General features: G+C 35.1%; 1 protein-coding gene across 1 annotated transcript in view; it reads left to right on the forward strand.

Annotated features, from left to right (window-relative positions):
• Positions 1-21,411, forward strand: part of FBN2 (fibrillin 2) — a 262,671-nt gene that overhangs the window by 20,298 nt on the left and 220,962 nt on the right. Inside the window, exon 5 of the mRNA XM_019732405.2 lies at positions 1,733-1,828. Coding sequence (XP_019587964.1) covers positions 1,733-1,828 — 96 coding nt within the window. The remainder of the gene's footprint in view (positions 1-1,732; positions 1,829-21,411) is intronic.

The following is a 21,411-nucleotide window of genomic DNA, read 5'->3' on the forward strand; positions in this document are numbered from 1 at the left end:
GTTTTGGTCTACCTTCTGTCAGCAGAACAGAAGCCACTCCAAGCATTCTGGATGGTGATGGCAGGTAATCCAGTTCCGTACTCCTGGTTAAGGAAACAGCATTATTGCATCTTTAAATATCAGTTTACTAATTGCCTTCCTCACTTTTTTTTAAAAGACTTTTTTTTTTTTTTATTGTGGAAGGGGAACAGGACTTTATTGGGGAACAGCATGTACTTCCAGGACTTTTCCCAAGTCAAGTTGTTGTCCTTTCAATCTTAGTTGTGGAAGGTGCAGTTCAGCTACTGGTCCAGTTGCTGTTGCTAGTTGCAGGGGCACAGCCCACCATCCCTTGCGGGAGTCGAACCGGCAACCTTGTGGTTGAGAGCCCACTGGCCCATGTCGGAATCGGACCGGCAGCCTTTGGAGTTAGGAGCACGGAGCTCCAACTGCCTGAGCCACCAGGCCGGCCCCTGCCTTCCTCATTTTTGATAGTTAACTCACTTGCAGTGCACATAAATGTGAGTTGCTTCCTCACTTCCCTTTAATGTCTTAAACCCTATTTTTGGGCACAGTCATAGAATATAATCCTTTTCATCTATGAGGACAGCGTGTTTCTGTTCAACAAGGTGGGTGGATTGAGAGACGTGCTCTTAGTATCAGTATTTTCTCTTGGAGAAGGCATGATTTTCGAATTCAGTTGTCAGTATGGTTCACAGGAATACTTACTTTTCAAGGAATCGGAAAAGTGATCTTTTAGGAGACTTCTTGTCACGAGTCTTGGCGGCTGAGCTGTTACACTGAGGGTAGTGCAGTGAGGGGGGAGCTGCTTACATTCAGTTCTGGGACGACTGAATCCCAAATCCTGGTCTCCCCGTCACAGATAAAAGGAGTGAAAGAGTATGTGCTGCCCATGTGTGTCATCATTACGTAAAAATTTTGAACTGTGGTTTAATTTTATATGAAAGAACTTATTGTGCTGACATAGTGAGGTTTTCCCCTTTTATTCCTTTACACCCTACACATACTCTCAACACATTAATTATTTCTCTTGGTATTTTATTGCTGAATTGATGGTATTTTCCCCCATTTTTCATGTTAGTTTTACCCTGTCCTTATTTAACCCCTCCACCCTCATTTCTTGGCTTTTTCTCCTCTGACTTTTGCTTCTTTATTGCCATATCCACTTTATTTTTCCATATGACAGTCTCCCTTCTTTCATTCTTCTTCTCTCTGCTCCTTAGAGTCTGCCTTCTTTTCTCCTACTTCCCCACATTTTACTCACTTCCTTACCTATGAAGACAGGTTATAGGGTAAATAGAACTGAAACAGAGGATTGAATAGTTATTTTCTGACTATATGAACATTAGAGCCATTCAATTATTGTGGTTCTGATTTTTTTTTTAAATCAAAGTTCATGGGGGTGGCAATGGTTAGTAAAGTTACTTAGGTTTCAAGTGTGCAGGTCTGTAATACATCATCTATATCTCACATTGTGTGTTCACAGACAACAGTTTAGTGATTATGATTTTTTTTAGAAAAACATCTTTTACCAAATGCTTGTTTAACAATGTGACTTACATGAATCTTGTAGACTTTGTCTCACTGTACTTGTAAACATATTTATTCAATACATAATGTGAGTCATAACTTGTGTTTTGGACGTAAGATCCATTATTGGCTACATCTCCACCCTATTATATATACTTGAGTATTCACTATGTAATGAACTTCTTGCTGTGTTTGTGTGCAGCTGTCTGTGAAAATGGATGTCAGAATGGTGGACGTTGTATTGGACCCAACCGCTGTGCTTGTGTTTATGGATTCACTGGTCCACAGTGTGAAAGAGGTAAGAAAAGAGAAATGAGAACCTCCCTTTGGAGAAGTCTATTTTATGCAAAAATGTGTCATTTTTTTTGTTATTCAGTGAAAATTCTTCAAATCAAACAATGTTTTCATTCTTCTTTAATTATGTCTATAGCTTGAATGGTAAGATTTTGAGATACAGCTAATAGTGGCAGAAGCGTCTTAGTTTTTTTCCACCAGAGTGACCTCAGTTCAGGAGGCCAAATCTGGAGCTGTATCTCTAGGCTAATTGTAAATGAGTGATGGATGGCATATTCTAATAATGTGCTTAATTTAAATTGGGAATTGCTGTTGGGAGTGCTGCCTCTGTTAAGAAAATAATAATAATGTCAGGATGTTCTTGGCTTCAAAACCAGCAAAAATGGTATAAATTGCCCTAATCAATAAGGCAATATATATATTACATTGCACAACAAAAAGCCCAGAGCTAGTGGGCTTCAGGTAGGAGGTAATCAAGGCCTTCACTCTGTTACTCCACTTTTCTTGGCCCTTTCCTTCTTTGTGTGTCAGTTTTCCCCTACCCTGAAGTTCTTTGTGGTTGTAAGATGACTACCAGCAGTAACTGAGGCAACAAGCTTTCTTGTTCACATCTAGAGAGAGCAAACGCTCCTCTAATGATGGGCCAATGATAAGTCCATTTGCTGGATGGCTTAAGGTTGAGTTTTTGAACCAGTGCATGGGAAGGCGGGTGGTACTAATATGTTTAATGCAGACTTACCAGGACCTGACCTTGGAGCAGGGGATAATGTAAGCTTCCCCAAAGACACATGGAGGGGAGAGTTTGGTATCTGAACCCAGCAGAGTTTCTGTTGGGCAGGAGAAAAGGGATAGTAGGGGAAATGGATGCTGGGTAGGCATCCAGCATTGTCCACTTTATTCATGTAAATGGTCAGTCAAGCCAGCATGAAACCAATTTACCGTAATTTGAATTAGCAATTAAACTCATGTCCTGTGGACAACTGAAAATCCCTGTGTTGATGCACTAAGTGAACTATTATTAATGTACTGGTAGCAAATGGGCACCAATGGTAACCAAAGAAGTTAAATTCTATAAAATGTGGTAAATAACTACTTAGCACTGAACCATAAGAGTACGCTTAAACTAAAAGCAATATTACATAATCATGCATGATTACATACATCCTCAATTTATTTTTCCAGGGCTTGTCATAGCATCTAAAGTTGTATAGCACTTTCTTTGTTGCAAAATTTTAGAGTATATGAAGTTATGTCATTGAAATATTACAGATAAGTAGTGTTGATGGTTTATACACGTATAAAGGCTTTGAATTGCAAAGAAACCTTATATTTTAAAAATTATACTCATTACACTGACAAAAATTTCGTCTTGGTATTCAGGTTAAATCTTGAGAAGAAACTGAGACCTTAGAATTATATGGTGAAGTTAGAAAAGATGTATGCAGTCTTTTAACATTCACTTGCAAGATATTTATATTATTCTTAAGGTAATTGAGATTTCTTGCAACTGAAGTACATTCCACAAATGACAGAGTTTATAGTTACACTTAAAATAAATTTAAATGTCTTTACCAGATGCTTTTATTTGGGGAAGAAAAATTAATTATGAAATGTTAGCATAAAAAGATAAGTTGTTAAGTATTGAATAACACAAAGTTCCTAGATGATGTTAAGTTTATTTACACACCATAGAATGGAAAATAAATTTAAAATTTCAAACATAATTATAATTGATGGTGATGATGTCCGTTTTTCTGGCAGTCATGTAAACTTTGCAGTTCTGTCATCCTTAAGCAGATTTCAAATTGAATTGGCAAAGGAATTGGGCAGTTTCATCCCAGAGACTTCCAGCCATGACATCATTGTTCTTCAACAGTTATTCATTCATTAGATTTGTTAGTCCTTACTAAATGTATGGGAACCCAATAAAGACCTACATATATTTCACATGTACAGTAGCATGTTATCAGAAGAAATTACAAAATTCATTAGTTAATAAATTGGCCTGAAGGATATTTTTTAAAATGTGGGTTTGTTTATTAAAAATCTTTTTAATTACTACCCTTCAGATGAGAAAGTTCTAAAACTTCATTTCTTCTAAAGAAGGAGTTAGTAATTTCCACTATTATATTGCATCCATGAACTTTAAAAGCTATTTTCAATTGTATTTTTTAAATGTATAATAGCTCAGACTGTTAAAAGGGGAGTTCATAATTTTTTTCAAGAAACATTGTCTGCGTAGATACAGAAGGAATAACTTATTTATGTTGTGTTAGTGAGTAGGTTCGTGTGCCCTGTTAACATTTAGTTTGTATTGTCTTTTTCAGTTACTAGATTTCAAAATGTATGTTCTTTGTTCTCTTAAAAAAAAAAAAAAAAAAAAACACTTGTAAAATTAGGCAGATTTTTCCTCTTTAATGTAGAACACATCTAATTTTCCTTTAAATTGGCCTCTGGGGATTAGTTCTATGATAAAATATGGCTGCTTTTTCAGCTATCTGGGCTTCTGGCAGACTGGTTTCTGGACTGGAGACAGAGACTGAGTGATAAATAACGGCTGGCATGATTATGGTATTTAACTTGAATCTTGGTGCTGGGTAAGCTGAACCTCTTTGGAGTTCTCTTCTCACTCTTCCTGAAATATACAATGACCTTTTATACTTAGCTTTAAGAAAAGAGTTCTTGTGGCCACATGCTAGTTATAAAATGCAGATAGATCAGCTCTATCCAAGGCACATGAAAGTATTCAATTCTTTTTGCTTCTCTCTCCAAACAGATGCCATTTGAAAAACGATAAATATTGCACTTAATATGTACTTGAGAATACATAGAAATGGAATCAGCATTATATATCAAGACTGGATGTTTTTTTTCCCGTAACACTTAAAATGCACCTTATTATATAATATCGGTAGAAACTTGGAAGGGGTGGGCAGGCAAGAAATGAATTTACCTAAGGGTTTCTGGACAAAATACAGTGGTTACTTGCTCATAAATTTGGCCGACCCTAAGTCCCTGTTTCAATTTCTTTTACTTAAATGATTGTTGAAATCTTACTTTGTAGTTGAATTTTCCTTGAAGGTTATATAAGGACCATTTCTTAGAAACATATCCTAGATCCTTTTAAATTATGCATGAGTTACTCTACAAGTTGTTTTATCCTGTAAGCATGACTTCCTTAAAAAAGTGTGTAAATTAGGTAAAATTTCAAATACATACCCTTATGCTTAATGAAATTATATGGTATATTTCTTGGTAAAATGTACATCTTTCAGTAAATAATACCTTAAAAAGGACGATTGAAGATCTGCTTTTTAATCTATTGACATATTTAAAAAATTTTTAATTAAATATATTCGGGTGACATTGGTTGTAAAATTATATAGTTTTCAAGTGTACAATTCTATAAACATCTATTTCATTATGTGTTCACCACCCAGAGTCAGTTCTCCTTCCATCACCATATGGATCCCCTTTTCCCTCTTCTACCATCCCTTCTTCACCCTTACCCTCTGGTAATCACTAAACCGTTGTCTATGTCTTTGAGATTTTGTTTGTCTTGTTCGTTTGTTGCTTTCAGTTTTATATCCCACATATGAGTGAAATCATTTGTTTTTTGACTTTTTCTGTCTAACTTTTTTCGCTAGCATGATAATCTCAAGATCTGTCTATGTGGTCATAAATGTCAGTATTTCATCTTTTCTTATGACCAAGTAATATTCCATTGTATGTATGTACCATATCTTCTTTATCCAATCATCTATCAAAGGACACTGAGGTTTCCATGTCTTGGCATCCGTGAATAATGCTACAATGAACATAGGGGTACATATATCTTTATGGATAAATGTTTTCAGATTTTTTTTGGGTAGATACCCAGAAGTGGAATTGCTGGGTCGTATGGCAGTTCTATCCTTAATTTTTTGAGGAACCTACCTCCATACTGTTTTCCATAGGGGCTCTACCAATTTACCTTCCTACCAACAGTGTATGAGGGTTCGTTTTTCTCCACAGCCTTTCCAACACTTGTTATTATTCGTCTTGTTGTAATAGCCATTCTAACAGGTGTGAGGTGGTATCTCATTGTGGCTTTGATTTGCATTTTCCTAATAGCTAGTGAAGGTGAGCATTTTTTCAAATATCTGTTGGCTGTTTGTATGTCTTCTTGGGAGAAGTGTCTGTTCGGGTCCTCTGCCCATGTTTTAATTGGATTGTTTGTATTTTTGTTGAATTGTCTGAGTTCTTTGTGTGTTTCGGATATTAGCCCTATCAGAGGTGTTATTTGCAAGTATCTTCTCCCATTCGATCTCCTCTTTTTTTGGTTAATGGTTTCTTTTGCTGTGCAGAAGCTTTTAAGTTTGATATAGTTCCATTCATTTATTTTTTGCTTTTACTTCCCTTGCCTTCGAGGTCATATTCATAAAATCCTCTCTGAACCCAACATCCATTAATTTAGTACCTGAGTTTTCTTCTACGCAATTTATTGTGTCAGGTCTTATATTTAGGTCTTTGATCCATTTCGAGTTAATTTTGGTACATGATGGCAGATAGCAGTATAGTTTCATTCTTTCGCACGTGAGTCTCTAATTTTCCCAGCACTATTTATTGACAACGCTTTCTTTTCTCCAGTGTATGTTTTTGGCTCCTTTGTTGAAAATTATCTGCCCATATATATTGGGTTTATTTCTGGATTCTCAGTTCTATTCCATTGGTTTGTGTTTGTTTTTCTGCCAATACCATGCTGTTTTGATTATTGTCACTTTGTAGTATAAATTGAAGTCAGGGAGTGTAATACCTTCGGCCTTATTTTTTTTTTCCCCTCAGGACTGTTTTGGCTACTTGGGGTATTTTGTGATTCCATGCAAATATGATGATTTTTTGTTTTACTTAAAAAAAATACCATTGGGGTTTTGTTGGGGATTGCATTAAATCTGTATATTGCTTTGGGTAACATAGCTATTTTAACTATGGCATTTTAAAGAAAACTTCTTGTTTAAAATCTGAACCTAGATGGAAAAAAGTGAGATCATCTTGCAAATGTTAAAGCTTACGAAACCTAAACCTTCAAGCCTTTATGTAAAATGAAAAATGCAACTATTTCACTTCAGGGTAACTTCCATAAAATCATCTGGTTGTAGAACTTAATGCATGAACTCAATATCCAAAAGCATGTCGAGAAGGAATCACTCAGCCTCTGCTTGAATGCCCCCAGTCACAGCTCTCTCACTCACTCACACACTCCATTATGAGACAGTGTTTTATTGTCAGTCTTGATTGTTCAAACTCTGCATGATTGCAGGCCTAAGCTAGGCAGTTAACAGATGGATGGCACCTCCCTTACTGTCGAATTAATTCAGTGAGAACATGGTGGTGGTATCTCTGAAAGGAGTCAACCACAACCTACCACTCAGGTTTGTATGATAACAACTTGAAGTCTAATTATAAGCTCTTTAATTATTCTATACATTTTATGTTCATCCACCCACATTTCAGGAGTTAAAGTAACTGACAACTATTAAACCTCCTCAGACCTTATGCAGATTGTCCAAGAACAAGAGTGGAGACAGGCAAATTAGGGTTTTCCTGGATTCTGGGAATTATGTACATCAGATACAAGTTTGTTCAGAAATAACTGATATACTTATTAATCAACATTAATTCCCCATGCTCTTGCAATTTATTACAAAGTATACAGGGTGTTTGGAGGGTGGGTTTGTTCAGCCTATGAACATTCAAGGAACATAGCAAATTAATAGTGTGACCAGAAATACAGGAAAGCATGGTGAGAGAACATGCTGATATTATGCAGACTTCTATTTACGGTAGATTTGATACATCCAAGAAATGTATAAGCAGTCCTCTTTAGAAGAAATTCCTTCCACTGTAATGTTATTACCAAAACTAAAACGTTTGTTAAAAAAGTAAGACAAGATAAAAACAAGAAAAATGCAATCATGCAGTTCATAATTTTATAATTTCTCCATTCAGAGTGAATTACTTTTAACATTTTGGAGAGTATACTTTGAGTCTTTTTTTCTACTGCACACATAGTATTTATAAAGAATGGGATCTTTCCATTCTTACTGGAATTGCCTGTTCTGTAACATGAAATGTACTTATATCTTGATTCTCCTTTTGTGCTGTGAAATACATTATATTGTGTTATAGATGGTAAAAGCTGCACGAATGTTGTAACATGAAGACTAGGCAACTACATTCTGTATGAGCACACGATGTTTGTAAAGCTGTTTTTTTGGTCTTACAGATGAGAAAACTTTGCCCAGGTCAAACTTATGGTAACATTGGGAGTCTAAGGACAGGGGGAGGATATCAAAACAGTCTGATTTAAGACCTTAAACCCAATTACTGTAATAGAGCTGCCTGCCATAATTATATTTCCTATTATTTGACATTTAGGGTCATTGCCAGGTTTTCTTTTAATTTTGTTGGTTTGTTTATATTTTAGCAATCCTATGATAAATGTTTGTGTAGATAAATCTATATCCTTGATTTTATTTTTAGGATATATATCAGAAATGTAACTGTTGAGTTGCTGAGTTTGTGAAAATTTAAAGCTTTTGATATGTTCACTTCCCTCTAAGAAGGCTTTTTGTAATTATTCATCTGGTATTGTGTTTAGAAAGCCTTCCCCCATTCCAAAATCTTGTAAAAATCTATAGTTTTTTTCCTATTACTTGTGGGATTTGGGATTTCATTTCTTTTTAATTTTAATGTCAAGTTAGAATATACAGGAGGGTAACTAAAGCAAATTTATTTATAAATATTTATCAAATATCTTTTGAGTGCTTATTAAGTATTAGGCTAAGTACTCGAAACTCAAGTTACAAGACAAACAGTAAATACTCCCTGTTAATAAGAAGCAAATTATCTCTTTAAAGAACAGAACTGGTCATCTACTTTAAACATTGCAATGTAATATGACACAGTAAATACTGTAATAGGAGTAGGAACAAATTTGTGTGCGAGTTCAGAAATGCTTCCTGATTAACACAGAATTAGAAAAGTATCCCTGCAGTTAATTGCAATGAAAAACAAAAAAAACACAACTCATTATCATGGGAAAAACAGTATTGGACTAATTCCTGTATTGATGTTTTAAGATATATTGTGATTGAATCTTATTTTAAGTAACATTACTTAAACTCCATAATTAATTGCCAGTTACCACAGTCATGAGCTGATACTTGCTTTATAGAAAGAAGGTATCTCTCTGTTTTTCCTTTTTTTTGCCCTCTGAAGATTTAGTGAGATGAATTACAAGGAACAGAGAATGTTATCAGCCGTAGATGTCACAGTCACGTGTGCCTGCGTATGCACAGAGCACACACACATTTCTGTACTTGTGAGCCTGTTAAGAACATCTCATAACCTTGCACTCTCTAAGCTAAACTTAGCCTTAAATGGGCATCAGAGAAATACCATAAGATCTGTGAGAACTTAACTTTTTGGCGCTAGCTCAGACAACATCCTTATCTTGAATGCCATTAAGAACACAAGGGAAGGAGAATGAGAGAAAAAAAGCACACAGTGGGAAGTGGAAAGAAAGGATGGGAAGAAGAAAGTGAAAGATGGCAGAAGACAGGGGCTTGGAGCATAGATGTGTGGCTGAATAAAGGAAGGAGGAAGGGTCTAAGTTTGGGAGAAAAATTGATTCATTGATTGACCTGGGAGAGGCCAGGGCTTTCACTTCTCATTCTTTGCTATTTAGATCTGAGCAGTAAGATTGAATGTGGTTTTTCTTATTTTTTTAAAATTAAAGTTTATTGGGGTGGAAAAAAAAGATTGAATGTGTTAGTAGCTTGATAGACCCAGATGCGTTACTTATAAAACTCCTTTTATAAATGAATTAAAGCAGTATTTCCATTTATTCCAGCTCTAAGTGCCTCTTTTTATATTTTCTTTGTTTTTGGTTTACCCTACCTAGAGGCATGGGAACCTGCAATGCAAAATAAAAATACTCGAATATTTCATATTTGTGTAACTCCCTAAATATTTTCCTGTTTTCCAATTTCAAGATCAGGTTGGAAGACATTAAATGTTAACTGGCATGGAAACTAGGCAAAGCTACCACACACACACAAATTAAATATAATGAAATGTTATATAGGATTTAGCCAAAAGTAAGTATTATTAAAATGTGCATGTGTGTGGGGAGGGGGTTTATGTAATATACACTGTATATTTCACAAATCTCAAACATTATAAATTCCTAAATAACACCTATCTGCAAGGGTTTCAGATAAAGGATTGTGGACCTGTAGTTACCTCATGGTATTGCTGGAAAGATTGAAAGTAACGTGTTAAGTTTTGACACATAATAGGCATAGTGCCCACACATGGTAGGCACCTATAAAGTGGTATTTGTTGTGTTTTAGGAATATAGGGTGTAGTCAGAATCCAAATTTAATTTTAAGACTTGTGTGACCTTAGAAATGTGGTTGTTTTCTTTGATCATTGTTTCTGCATATACAATGTGTGTCTACTGTGTCAACCTTGAAATAGTTGTGTGAGCCTGAAATGATTTAGTGTAATACCTGGCACCCAGTAAATGATAATCATTGATGCTAATCTCTTTTAGTTGGACTCACAGTTATCAAAACAATAGATATGGTGGTTTGGTTATTCAAAATGGAATATTGAAAAATGGAATTTTAAGTGGGGAATAAAAGGATTTTTTCAACTATTTAAGTCATGCAAATAAAGTTTAATGCTGTTTTTATTAAGAGTAGAAGTATAGCATATTTTAAAAGAGGCTCACATTCTTGAGAATGTGAGAGATGAGAATTAAATGAGAGATAAAGTGTCTAGCCAGTGTCTGGCACAGAGTAAGTGCTCAATAAATGATAAGCTGTAACTATGAAAAATAAAGCCAAGATCTTAGACAAAATTGTCTTGATGGATGAAGGAAATTGTTCAGGATCACTGGGACTGTCTCAGGTCAAGATGGATCATCAGTTGTGAAAATATAAGTTTCATAATTTAATTTTGTGGGTTTTTTTGGTGATAATACAGATCAACTGAAAAATATTGTTTGTCATTATCACCATCTTGCATGTTATGCAGTTGAATTTTTAGATCCTACTTATTTTGTTTTGACATGTTTCTACTGTAAATAACCAGTGTTGCTGTCAGTAGTTACTCACTATTTAACTGGTCTTTTTAGTCTTAGTTTCCCCCTTCCCTATGCACAGAGCCCTGTTCTAAGCATTTTACAGTGTAACTAACATAGTATATGTAGAGCTTATTTTTCCCAAGGTACTTGTAATCAATAGACTTGCATATTGCTAAATCTAATAGAAGTAGATCAAAGGAGTCTTCAGACAGACAAGAGATCAGTTCCTCTCTGAAGTTTTTTTTGACAGCACCCCAGCACCTTACTTTTCAGGCAAAAATTTAGGCATGCTTTCCTTTTATCATACCTGTATATATTCCATCCTTCTAGAATAGCTCCCTTCATCATTGTGTTGTTTACTTGGCTGTGAGCCTGTGAAGAGCAGAGGTAAATGATATCTTAAATTTTTATCTTAAATTACCTGTGTGTTTCCTCTACTCCACACAGCGCAGTACATGGAAGACAAACCATATATGTGACTACATAAACATAGGGGGTCCAATAGAAGAAATAGGGTGAAAAGGGGTAGATATAATAAAAGTCCTTGAATGTTCATGGAGGCTTATTCATTGGTGTGGCTGTGAGACACAGTTAGTGAAAGAGAATAGTAGAAGATGAGGCTTGAAGAATATGCTTGGACTACTACACAAAGTCTGGAATGCCAGAGTCAAGAGGCTGCCCTCTGCTCAGTAGGCACTGGGGAGAAGGATTATGAAGGACTTCTGTGCTTGAAAGTAGTTCTCTACATTGGTGAATCTGGAGTGGCAGACAAAAAGGAATGGAGGGTGGAGAGGCTGAAGGCAGAGCCACCATTCAGGAGAATTCATTGCATGTCAGCTGGATAATAGCAATGGGTCTATTGCTTTTGTATAATTTTTTCATTCAGACTATGATTCATGTATGCATGAATTAAATTATTAGTATCAATGTAAAATTATGTTAATACTGGGAAAAATAACATTTATTGAACATTTACTGTGATAAAGACTTTACAGGAATTAACCCACAGATAATCATTTTTAAAAACATCAGATTACAAATAAGAAAACTGAGTCACAAAGAGGTAAAGGAATTTGCTCAAATTCACTCATATAATAAATAAAGAAGGATTTGAACACAAGTGATTAAGTGCAAAAAGCATGCACTTCACCACAATATTTTTAAGTGACACATAAAATCATGCAGGAAGTAATATATTTCCATTCTTTAGAACTATGTTATATTGTGTCATTTGTTCAATATGAAAATGATAACTGGGTACTTTACACCAATTGGTTGAAAAGGATGCTTGCTATTTTTGCATTTTTTTGTTTTCTGGCCTAGGGAAATCTTTTTGGTATATACATTTCAGATTGTGCCTCAGAATTTATATATCCAGAATTTCTTTATGTCTGTGATCTTCTACAAAATTCATAATGCTTCAAACAAAATTGAGGTTTCTGTTTTTTGCCAAGATGGACTAACAGGAACCAGTGTAACCCTCCTGCCTGAGAAGAAATGAAAACCAGAATGAAATATATGAAATGGTTTCAAGATATTGGGCATCAGGTAACAAAAGACAGTGATTCCTGAGAGAAGGGCTCGTTAGATTCCCTCAGACCAGAATGGAGAACCACGGAATCTGTGGGACAATGATGAGAGTTCTCAGAATGGTCCTGCCTCAGTAGTGGGGAATATTAGCCATAGATTCAATGCTGCTCTGGTCCTGGCGAATATATCTTAAAAGCAAATACAAGAAGATCAATGAACCCTCCAAAAAAGAAACAAGAAGAAAATTACATCAAAAACATCATAACCAAATTGCTCCAAACTAGGTATTGTACAGAGAAAATCTTAAAAGCAGCTAGAGAAAAAAAGACGTTTTGTACAGAGGGGAAAAAGATACAGATGACAAATTTCTTGTCAAAAATAGTGCAAGTGAAAAAAACAATGAACAGTATAAAGTACTGAAATTAAAAGAAAAATAAATTCTCCACCTAGAATTCCATATCCAGGAAAATGACTTTGAAAAACAAAGGCAAAAGAAAGTTTTTGTCAAACATACAAAGATGAAAGAAATCATTACCAGCAGACCTGCACTGCAAGAGATGCTTCTTGAAGGCATTCTTCAGGCAGAAGAAAAGCCATATCAGGTACAAATAGGAATCCATGCAAAGGAATGAGGAACAGCAAAAAGATAACTATATAAGGGTATAGTATGTGGGTAAATACAGAGGGTGCCCCCCCAAAATGTATACACATATTAAGAAAGGAAAACTGTTAAAATTGTAATGCTCAATACATACCAATAACAAAAGATGAATACAAGTCACGTTTGATTTTTGCAATTACAAGAGGTGCTCAAAGTTACCATCAGCGTTCTGACACTTCTGATTACAGCAAACTACTGCTTGAGCAACGTTGACCAAAGTATCCACTTGGCACTCCCGGTATATAAGATTTTTTTCTTAGTATTTAAATCTCTTTAAAAAGCAACTGGCTGTTGGAACAAAAAATAATTACAATGTCCTGTGGTGTATATAGCAGATGTGGTGGTAAAATATATTAAAACCGTAACACAAAGGCTGAGAAATTCTCACAGTTTCTGTCAAGTAGTATATTACTTGAAAATAGACTTTGATAGGTTAAAGATGTGTATTGTAAACACCAGGGCAACCCCTAAAAATATAGTTATAACTAATCCAACAAAAGGTGATAAAAGGAGTGAAAAAATATTCTCAAAGCAGCAAAAGAACATAGAGAACCAAGAAGAAATAATGAACCAAGAAGAAATAATGAATTAGAAAACAAATAGAGGTTGGTAGAGTTAAACCTAGCCATATCAATAATCATTTAAATATAAATGGTCTCAACAGTTGAATTAGAAGGCAGAGATTGTTAGGATAAGAAAAACAATATGCAATTATATACTTCCTATAAAAAATTCTATTTTAAATAAAAGATACTAGTAGATTAAAAGTAAAAGGATGGAAAAAGAAATAGCTGGCTAATACTAATTTAAAAAAAGCTGGCATGACTAAATTAATATTAGGTAAGTAGATTTCAGAGCAAAGACTAGTTTCAAAAATAAAGTCATTTCATAATGATAAAGGTCAGTTAATCAAGAGGATATAAATATTCTAAACATTCATATGTGTAATAACATAGCTTCAAAATACATGAAATAAAAACTGATAGAACTGCAAGAAGGAATAGACAAATCCACAGTTATAGTTGGAGATTTCAGTACTCCTCTCTCAATAATTGATGTGATAGAAAGTCGGTAAGAATATAGAAGATTTGAACAACACCATCACCATCAATCTGCTTGATCTACTTGACATTTATAGAACACTCTACTGCACAACAGAGAATGCACATTTTTTTAAGTACACATGAACATTTAGCAAGATAATATTCTGAGCCATAAATCAAGTTTCAATAAATATAAAAGGATTCAAGTTATACAAAGTATGTTCTCAGTTTATAATGAAATTAAATTAGAAATCAATAGCAGAAAGTTACCTAAAAAATACCCAAACATTCAGAAACCATGTAACTCATTTTTAAAACCCATAGATTAGAAGTCAAAAGGGAAATTGGAAAGCATTTTGAACTGAATTAAAATAAAAACAATATATCAAAATTTGTGGGGTGCCACTAAAGGAGTGTTTAGAGGAAAATTCATAGCTTTCAATGTACATTAAAAGAAGAGAGATCTCAAATCAATGATCTCAGCTATTCATTAAAAACCTAGAAAAAAAGGCAAATTAAATCAAAAGTAAGCAGGAGGAAAAAAATAGTTCAAAGTGAAAATAAATTAAGTAGCAGAAACAGTGAGAAAATTGAGCCCAACAGCTGGTTCATTGAGAAGATCAATAAAATTGATAAGCCCTTGTCCACACTGATCAGTAATAAAGACAAGTTATCAATATTAAGAATATGAGGTGATATCACTGCAGATTTTCCTGATATAAGTGAAATATGAGGCAATACTATAAACAACTTTAACTCAATAAAAATGAAGCAATTTCTTGAAAGACGTAAATCAGCAAACTTCATTCAAGATGAAGTAAATAACATGAATATCCCTATGTCAATTAAATGAATGGAATTTGTAGTTAAAAACCTTACCATAAAGTAAAATCCTGATTCAGCTAGCTTCATTGGTAAATGTTACCAAACATTTAAGGAGGAAATAATACCAGTTCTATGCAGACTTTTGTAAAAAACTGAACAGGAGTTAAAGCTTCCCAACTCATTCTGTGAGGCCAAATTACCTTGATACCCAAACCAGAAAAAGACATTTCAAGAAAAGAAAGTAACATACAACTATTTCTCATGTTGCAAAGTTCCTCAACACAATTTTAGCAGTGTATCAACAATATATTGAAAGGATAATATAACCACTTGAGGTTTATCCCATGATATTAAAAAATCAATGTAACACCATATTCAAACATTTTAAAAAATCATATCATCTGAATAGATGTAGAAAAATTATATGACAAAATCCAAAACCCAAAATCCATTCCTGAAACAAACTGACAACAAACTAGAGAATGAAAGAGAACTTCCCCAACCTGTTAAAAGGGCATTTCCAAAAAACCTCAAGCTAACATCACCGTTGATGAAAAGCTGAATTCTAATATCAGTTACAAAGCAAGGGCAGTGATGCTCACCAATTTTATTGAACATTGCACTCTTTGGTTCTAGCAATGGCAATAAGACATTAAAAGATAAAAGTCATACACATTGGAATAGAAGAAGTAAAACATGTTTTTCACAGATGACATCATTGTAGAAAATAAGTTCGCAAGGTTGTAGGATACAAGATCAATGTACAAATTCAGTTGTATATCTGTATCTAGCAGTGATCAATTGAAAACCTAAATTAAAAATAATTTAGAGTACCATGAATATGAAATACTCAGGGATAATTCTGATCAAAAAACGTGCAAGACCTATATAGTAAAAACTATAAAACATTGCCAAGCAAGATTAATGAAGACATAAATAAATGGAAACATATACTGTTTACTTGAACTGGAAGACTCAATACTGTGGGATGTCTCTTCTCCCCAAATTAATCCATAGATTCAACATAATCTTGATAAAAATCACAGAATTTTGGAGAAATTGACAAACTAATTTTAAAACTCCTATGAAAATTCAAAATTGGATTTCATCAATATTAAAAACTCTAGTCTTTGAAAGATATTGAGAAAGTGAGAAGTGAAACCATGAACTGATGAAACTATTTCTAAATCATTTATCTGATAAAGAACTCGTATCCAAAATATATAAAGAAACCTCAAAACTCAATAATAAGGAAATAAACGACCAGTTAGAAACATACACAAAGATTTGTATAGACTTCACCAAAGAAAATAAATGAAAGGCCAATAAACACATAAAAATATGGTCAACTTCGTTAGTCGTTAGGGAAACACAAATTAAAAATCACAAGACATTACTATACTGAACTCTCATGCATTGCTGGTAAGAATGTAAATGGTAAAACCACTTTGTGAAACAGTTTGTCAGTTTCTTAGAAATATAAACATAGACCTATTATATGATTTAGCCATTCCACTCCTAGTTATTTGCTCATAGCAGCTTTATGTTAATAGCCCCCAAACTGGAAACAACTCAAATGTCTCTCAACAGATGAATGGATCAGCAAATTGTGGTATATTTATACGATGGAATAGTTCTCATTCGTACTAAGTGAAGGACTAATGATACATGCAATATTGATGAACCTCAGTATTTATCCTGAGTGAAAGAAGGCACACAAAAAGGTACATACTGTATGATTTCATATAAACATAATCATAGATAATTCAGACAAATTTATTGTGACATTATCCATGGTTGTCTAGGGATGGAGAGATGTGAAGGGCAGGGTAGAGAAATTACAAAGGAGCAAGAGGAATCATTAGGGTGATGGATATATGTTCATTATGTAGGTTTACTTAATAATTCAATAGGCTTATACCATATGTAAAAACATTGTACACTTTACATATGTAGTTTATTGTGTGTCAACTACACCTCAGTAAAGCTATTTTTAAAAAATTGGACAATGAAAGTAATTTGTTTATCCTTTTTTTTTTTTTGTACAAGTTGGTTTAGGTTTTGAGATTACTACCTCTCATAGGTTTTGTATCTGCTTGTAGAAACCAACTCGTGTTAAAATCTGAATTTTACACCTTCCACAGACCAAGTTAATGCTGCTCATTAATACACAATATGAATAACTCCCATGCATAACTCCTTGAAAGAAGTTATTGGTGTATGGTGGATAAAGTGGACGAGTCTTAGGGGAATGGAAACTATATGTCTCTGAAAAGGTGTATTGATGTTGTAATACATGTAATCCAATCAGTTCTTCTCTAGGGGATTACTATAATCGTCTATGCTTTCTTGTTCCTCTGTAGAGTTGTTTGTACTCAATTACAGTTAGGGAAACACAGTGAGGGACACTTCCTGAATCATTGTGCCCACTCTTTTAGGGAATTTTAATTTGGGACCTTGAGAGAAGCCATGTCACTAAAGCATGTCTGCAGAATCGGGATTTCTCAGGGAGTGGATGGCCAAGGAGCCAGGAAATATCACTAGATAAATAGGAGGATTACATTTTTATTAGTTCCTCCACACCAAACACGTTGTCTTAATGAGTTAAAAACTCAATTTATGTTGAACAAAGTGTCATAGCACATGGGGAAGAGATTTTCTGCCTGCCTGTTTTTTCCATTGGAAGCTTTTGCCCTTACAACATTAATGAGAATTTAAAAAAAATATTCGTTATTTTAGACTAAATATTACACAGATTTCCTTCCAATTTTATTGTTTTTATTTAAAACTTTAAAATCTGATTAATATACTTAGGCCGCCATTTCTTGATATATTAACATTATATAATTTCTCTTATCTCCCCATCATGAGGGGAGTAAGTAGTACTGGGATTTGGGCAGCTTTGATGAAAAGATCTGAGCTCTGCAGTTTCTCAGGTTATCCTTTGTGTGGCTTGTGTCAGGACCACTCATCTGGTCATACGAACATTCTCTTTTTTCAAAGAGGGTATCCCTGAAAATTGGATGATCCGAAACGCAAAGTGGAGGATTGTCCCATTTCAGCTACTCATACAGTCCCTGGTGCACCTTTGCTGTTAGAGAATCGTGCTTGCATTGGCTTCCCCCACTTACCTGTCATTCTGTAGCAGTAGTCCCTCCCCTCCCCAACCCCATTGCGGTGGTAAGGGCTTCAGCCCAGCCTCCTGCTTGAGGAGAGTCTTGTTTTCTTATATTCCTTGTGTCCCCCGTTGAATGCTGGGGATAACTCCCTGTGCCGTGAGGCTCATCTCATCTTTGCTGTCTAGTTTCCTCCCATCTGGTAGAGATCACAATGGCTGGCTCCCTTTGTTTTTCTGCTTTCTGGGGAGATGCTGTGTTGGTAGGTAAGGACTTTTACTCCAGATTTTCTGATTTCTCCATAAACTGAACTGACCCCCAGCTTTCCATGGAGAATTAGTGAAGCTTCTCAGGATTTTGATGAGTCATTCTTATTCGCGGTGTCATTTGGGGGAGAGGGACTGTGACTGTCTTCTGTTACATTCCTAGGCTGCAATTTCCAAATACTATGCAGGAGTTCGTGCCCATTTTCTACTTTAGGTGCTGAGTATGCATTTTATTTTGTTAGCTTTTGCCATTTTGTTTGTTTGTTTTTGTTTATATTAGCTGCAAGAAAGGGAGATTCTATGATAGGGTTTCAATCTCCAGTGGTTTCCAGGAAGTTGATACCACTTCTTTTAAAAGTTTTTGACCTGGAATCTATCTAAAGTAACACAGAAAGCCAGGCTAGGACATGACATAATTTGTGATACTGCAGTTATCATTTCCAAGTAATATTGCGGTGGTTTATTAAGTACACATCATTGAACCAAGAAGCACTACTTCTATGGGTGCCTCATCTTCTATGGATTAAGGACCGTGTTTCCCATGACCATACTTAATGTCACCGTTTAATGCATGCAAAATTCTTCCATATGGGCAAAGCTGAATGTTTGTGAATGTCTTCATCTGATTTAGAAATAGCATACAAGGCACATTCCAAATCTTGAGCACGATTGTTTTCACTCTTAAAAAAAAAAAAAAAAAAAGTTTTGAGTGTCACAAAGGGACTTAGTTAGAATTTAACAGATTGACTGTGGTTTTAAGCAAGTCAATTCATAAGTAATGTCTTGTTTGAAAAATGAGAACATTGGTCTCTATCAGTGTTTACCCATCGTTCTTGATTGTAAGAATCACCTGGTTTTTGTAAAATATATTGATTTTCTTGCCTGGCCCCTGGAGACACAGATTCAGTGCTTTGAATTCACTGACTTTCAACCATAGCTGCATATTATCATCACCAGGGAGCTTTAAAAAATCCTGAAACCCAAGCTTCATCCCAGATGAATTATATAAGAACCTCTGGAGCAGTGGGACCCACACCCAAGCATTAGCATTTTTTAAAAAATCCCTGAAGTAATTCCACTATAAAGTGAAGTTTGTGAAACACTGGTCTAGCATGACATCCTTACAAAATACCCAGGAATATTTTTATAATTAGACAAGTTTGAGAAATCATTTATTAAAATACCTTGAAGAATTTATTCAGTAATTCAGTTTTTACATTTAGAGCCCCAAATGAAGCCACTCTGGATGAAATTTACTACTGAATTATTTTGAACAGATTTATAATGTCTTAAAATTCCATCATCAGAATAGGCTTTGCCTCCTTCTGATGTGGCAAAATTGGATTTGAAAATAGTAAACTTTATCTTGAGGTTTTCCTCCATATCACATATTTTTAAATCGCAGTGACCTCAATAAGAAATACATACTCCCTGCAGGGGGCAAAACTGAGCCAACAATGTTTATAATGGCTTCAAATCTTGACTTGGTTACTATGTGGTAAACTAATCCAAATATACTTTAGAAATGGTACATAGAAAACTGAAAGCTTTATCTAGTTATTTTTTTTTTAAGTAAAATCTCACTTATGTGAAGCAGCTTTGTGACATCATATCTTGCTAGAGTTAAAACACTATAGTTTATTCAATGATAGCATTATAATTTTGTAGATTTTAGTGAGATATACAAAGGGATATAAAATTACGTACTTTTCTTATTATACTTTATTATACTTCCTCTTTTAGAATAATTACTGGCATTCATAAGTATTCATTTGTAACTACACAATTATGTATCTCCTGTTGCTTAATGACTCTGCAAAACTAAGTAAGTACAGGTATAGTTTATTCCTCTACATTTCAGTGAGAGCCAAGGAACTTGATCCCTTTCTTGTAATTATTTCAGGAATGACTTGTGAAGGAGGTGGCATCTGAGAAGCTATTTGATAAACAGACAGTTTGGAGGGCTTCACGGGGGCTGGGGCATACCAAACAGCATTTTTTGGGCACATGGCACTTTAGGAAAAACCTACAGCCGTAACTAGACAGAATCAAAGAGTAGCTGAGCAGATAATGATGAAGGAAATGAGCGGGGAGGAAGGTACTTTGGGAAACCAGGTGGGAAGTACATCTACTACTTCAACCCAAAACTGTGGTGAGATGTGTGAGGGGTTTTGTGCATCTCTGTTAGGTATGATCAGGAGTATATATGGGACTTGACAAAGGCCTGGCCAGACCTCCAGGGGCCCATGCAGGGGGCCACTTGGATGCAGTCATCCTTAGATTGGTGTGCCTTTGTTTGCGAGGTGACCTCTTCCTAGAGTCCCAAAAGGAGGCAGATGTGCTCTGAGCCCTGCATTTCTATATATCTAACAGTGACCCCGCCCTGGGCCTCTGCAGCCTCCTTCTTTTAGACTTTTAGCAATACTCCTCAGGACGAAGGGACCTGGCTTTCCTTTTGCTTTTCCTTCCTTAAGTGGGATAAACACTTAAGTCTTACCCTCTTCCTTTGGATGCCAGCTCCATGGCCAGTTTGGTGCCAGATGAGTGCCAGAAAGGGAGAGATTGACCTAGGGATGGGATTCTGAATTGAGAGTTATTTCACAAAATATACTTTGATGTACATAAAGAACTCGGGACATTGCTTGATACAAATGCCTAATAAATGTTTTCTATTATTTAATTACTAGAATTATGAAACAGTCTCATCCAGTCATTCAGTTAAAAGCTATTTGGAGGTTTTGTGTTACTTATTTTAAATATCCCATTACAAGGGATCTTGAGATAAAGCTGTAGCTGTGCCATTAGCCCAAAGACACAACAGTGAACTAGAAAACATGTCTCTTTCTCGAGCTACTTTACTGAAAGAAATTTGTAATAATAAATGTCCAAGTCTAGATGACTGTATTGTGAATTACCTTGCCTGGGGACTTGAGTGGGCTTGTCATGGTACAGAGTGGCTCTGGATGGTTCCAGCTATCTTAGTGCCTATTAGGATGACACTAAAGTAAAACCT

The sequence above is a fragment of the Rhinolophus sinicus genome, linkage group LG03, assembly GCF_036562045.2.
Source record: "Rhinolophus sinicus isolate RSC01 linkage group LG03, ASM3656204v1, whole genome shotgun sequence".
Lineage (NCBI taxonomy): Eukaryota > Metazoa > Chordata > Mammalia > Chiroptera > Rhinolophidae > Rhinolophus > Rhinolophus sinicus.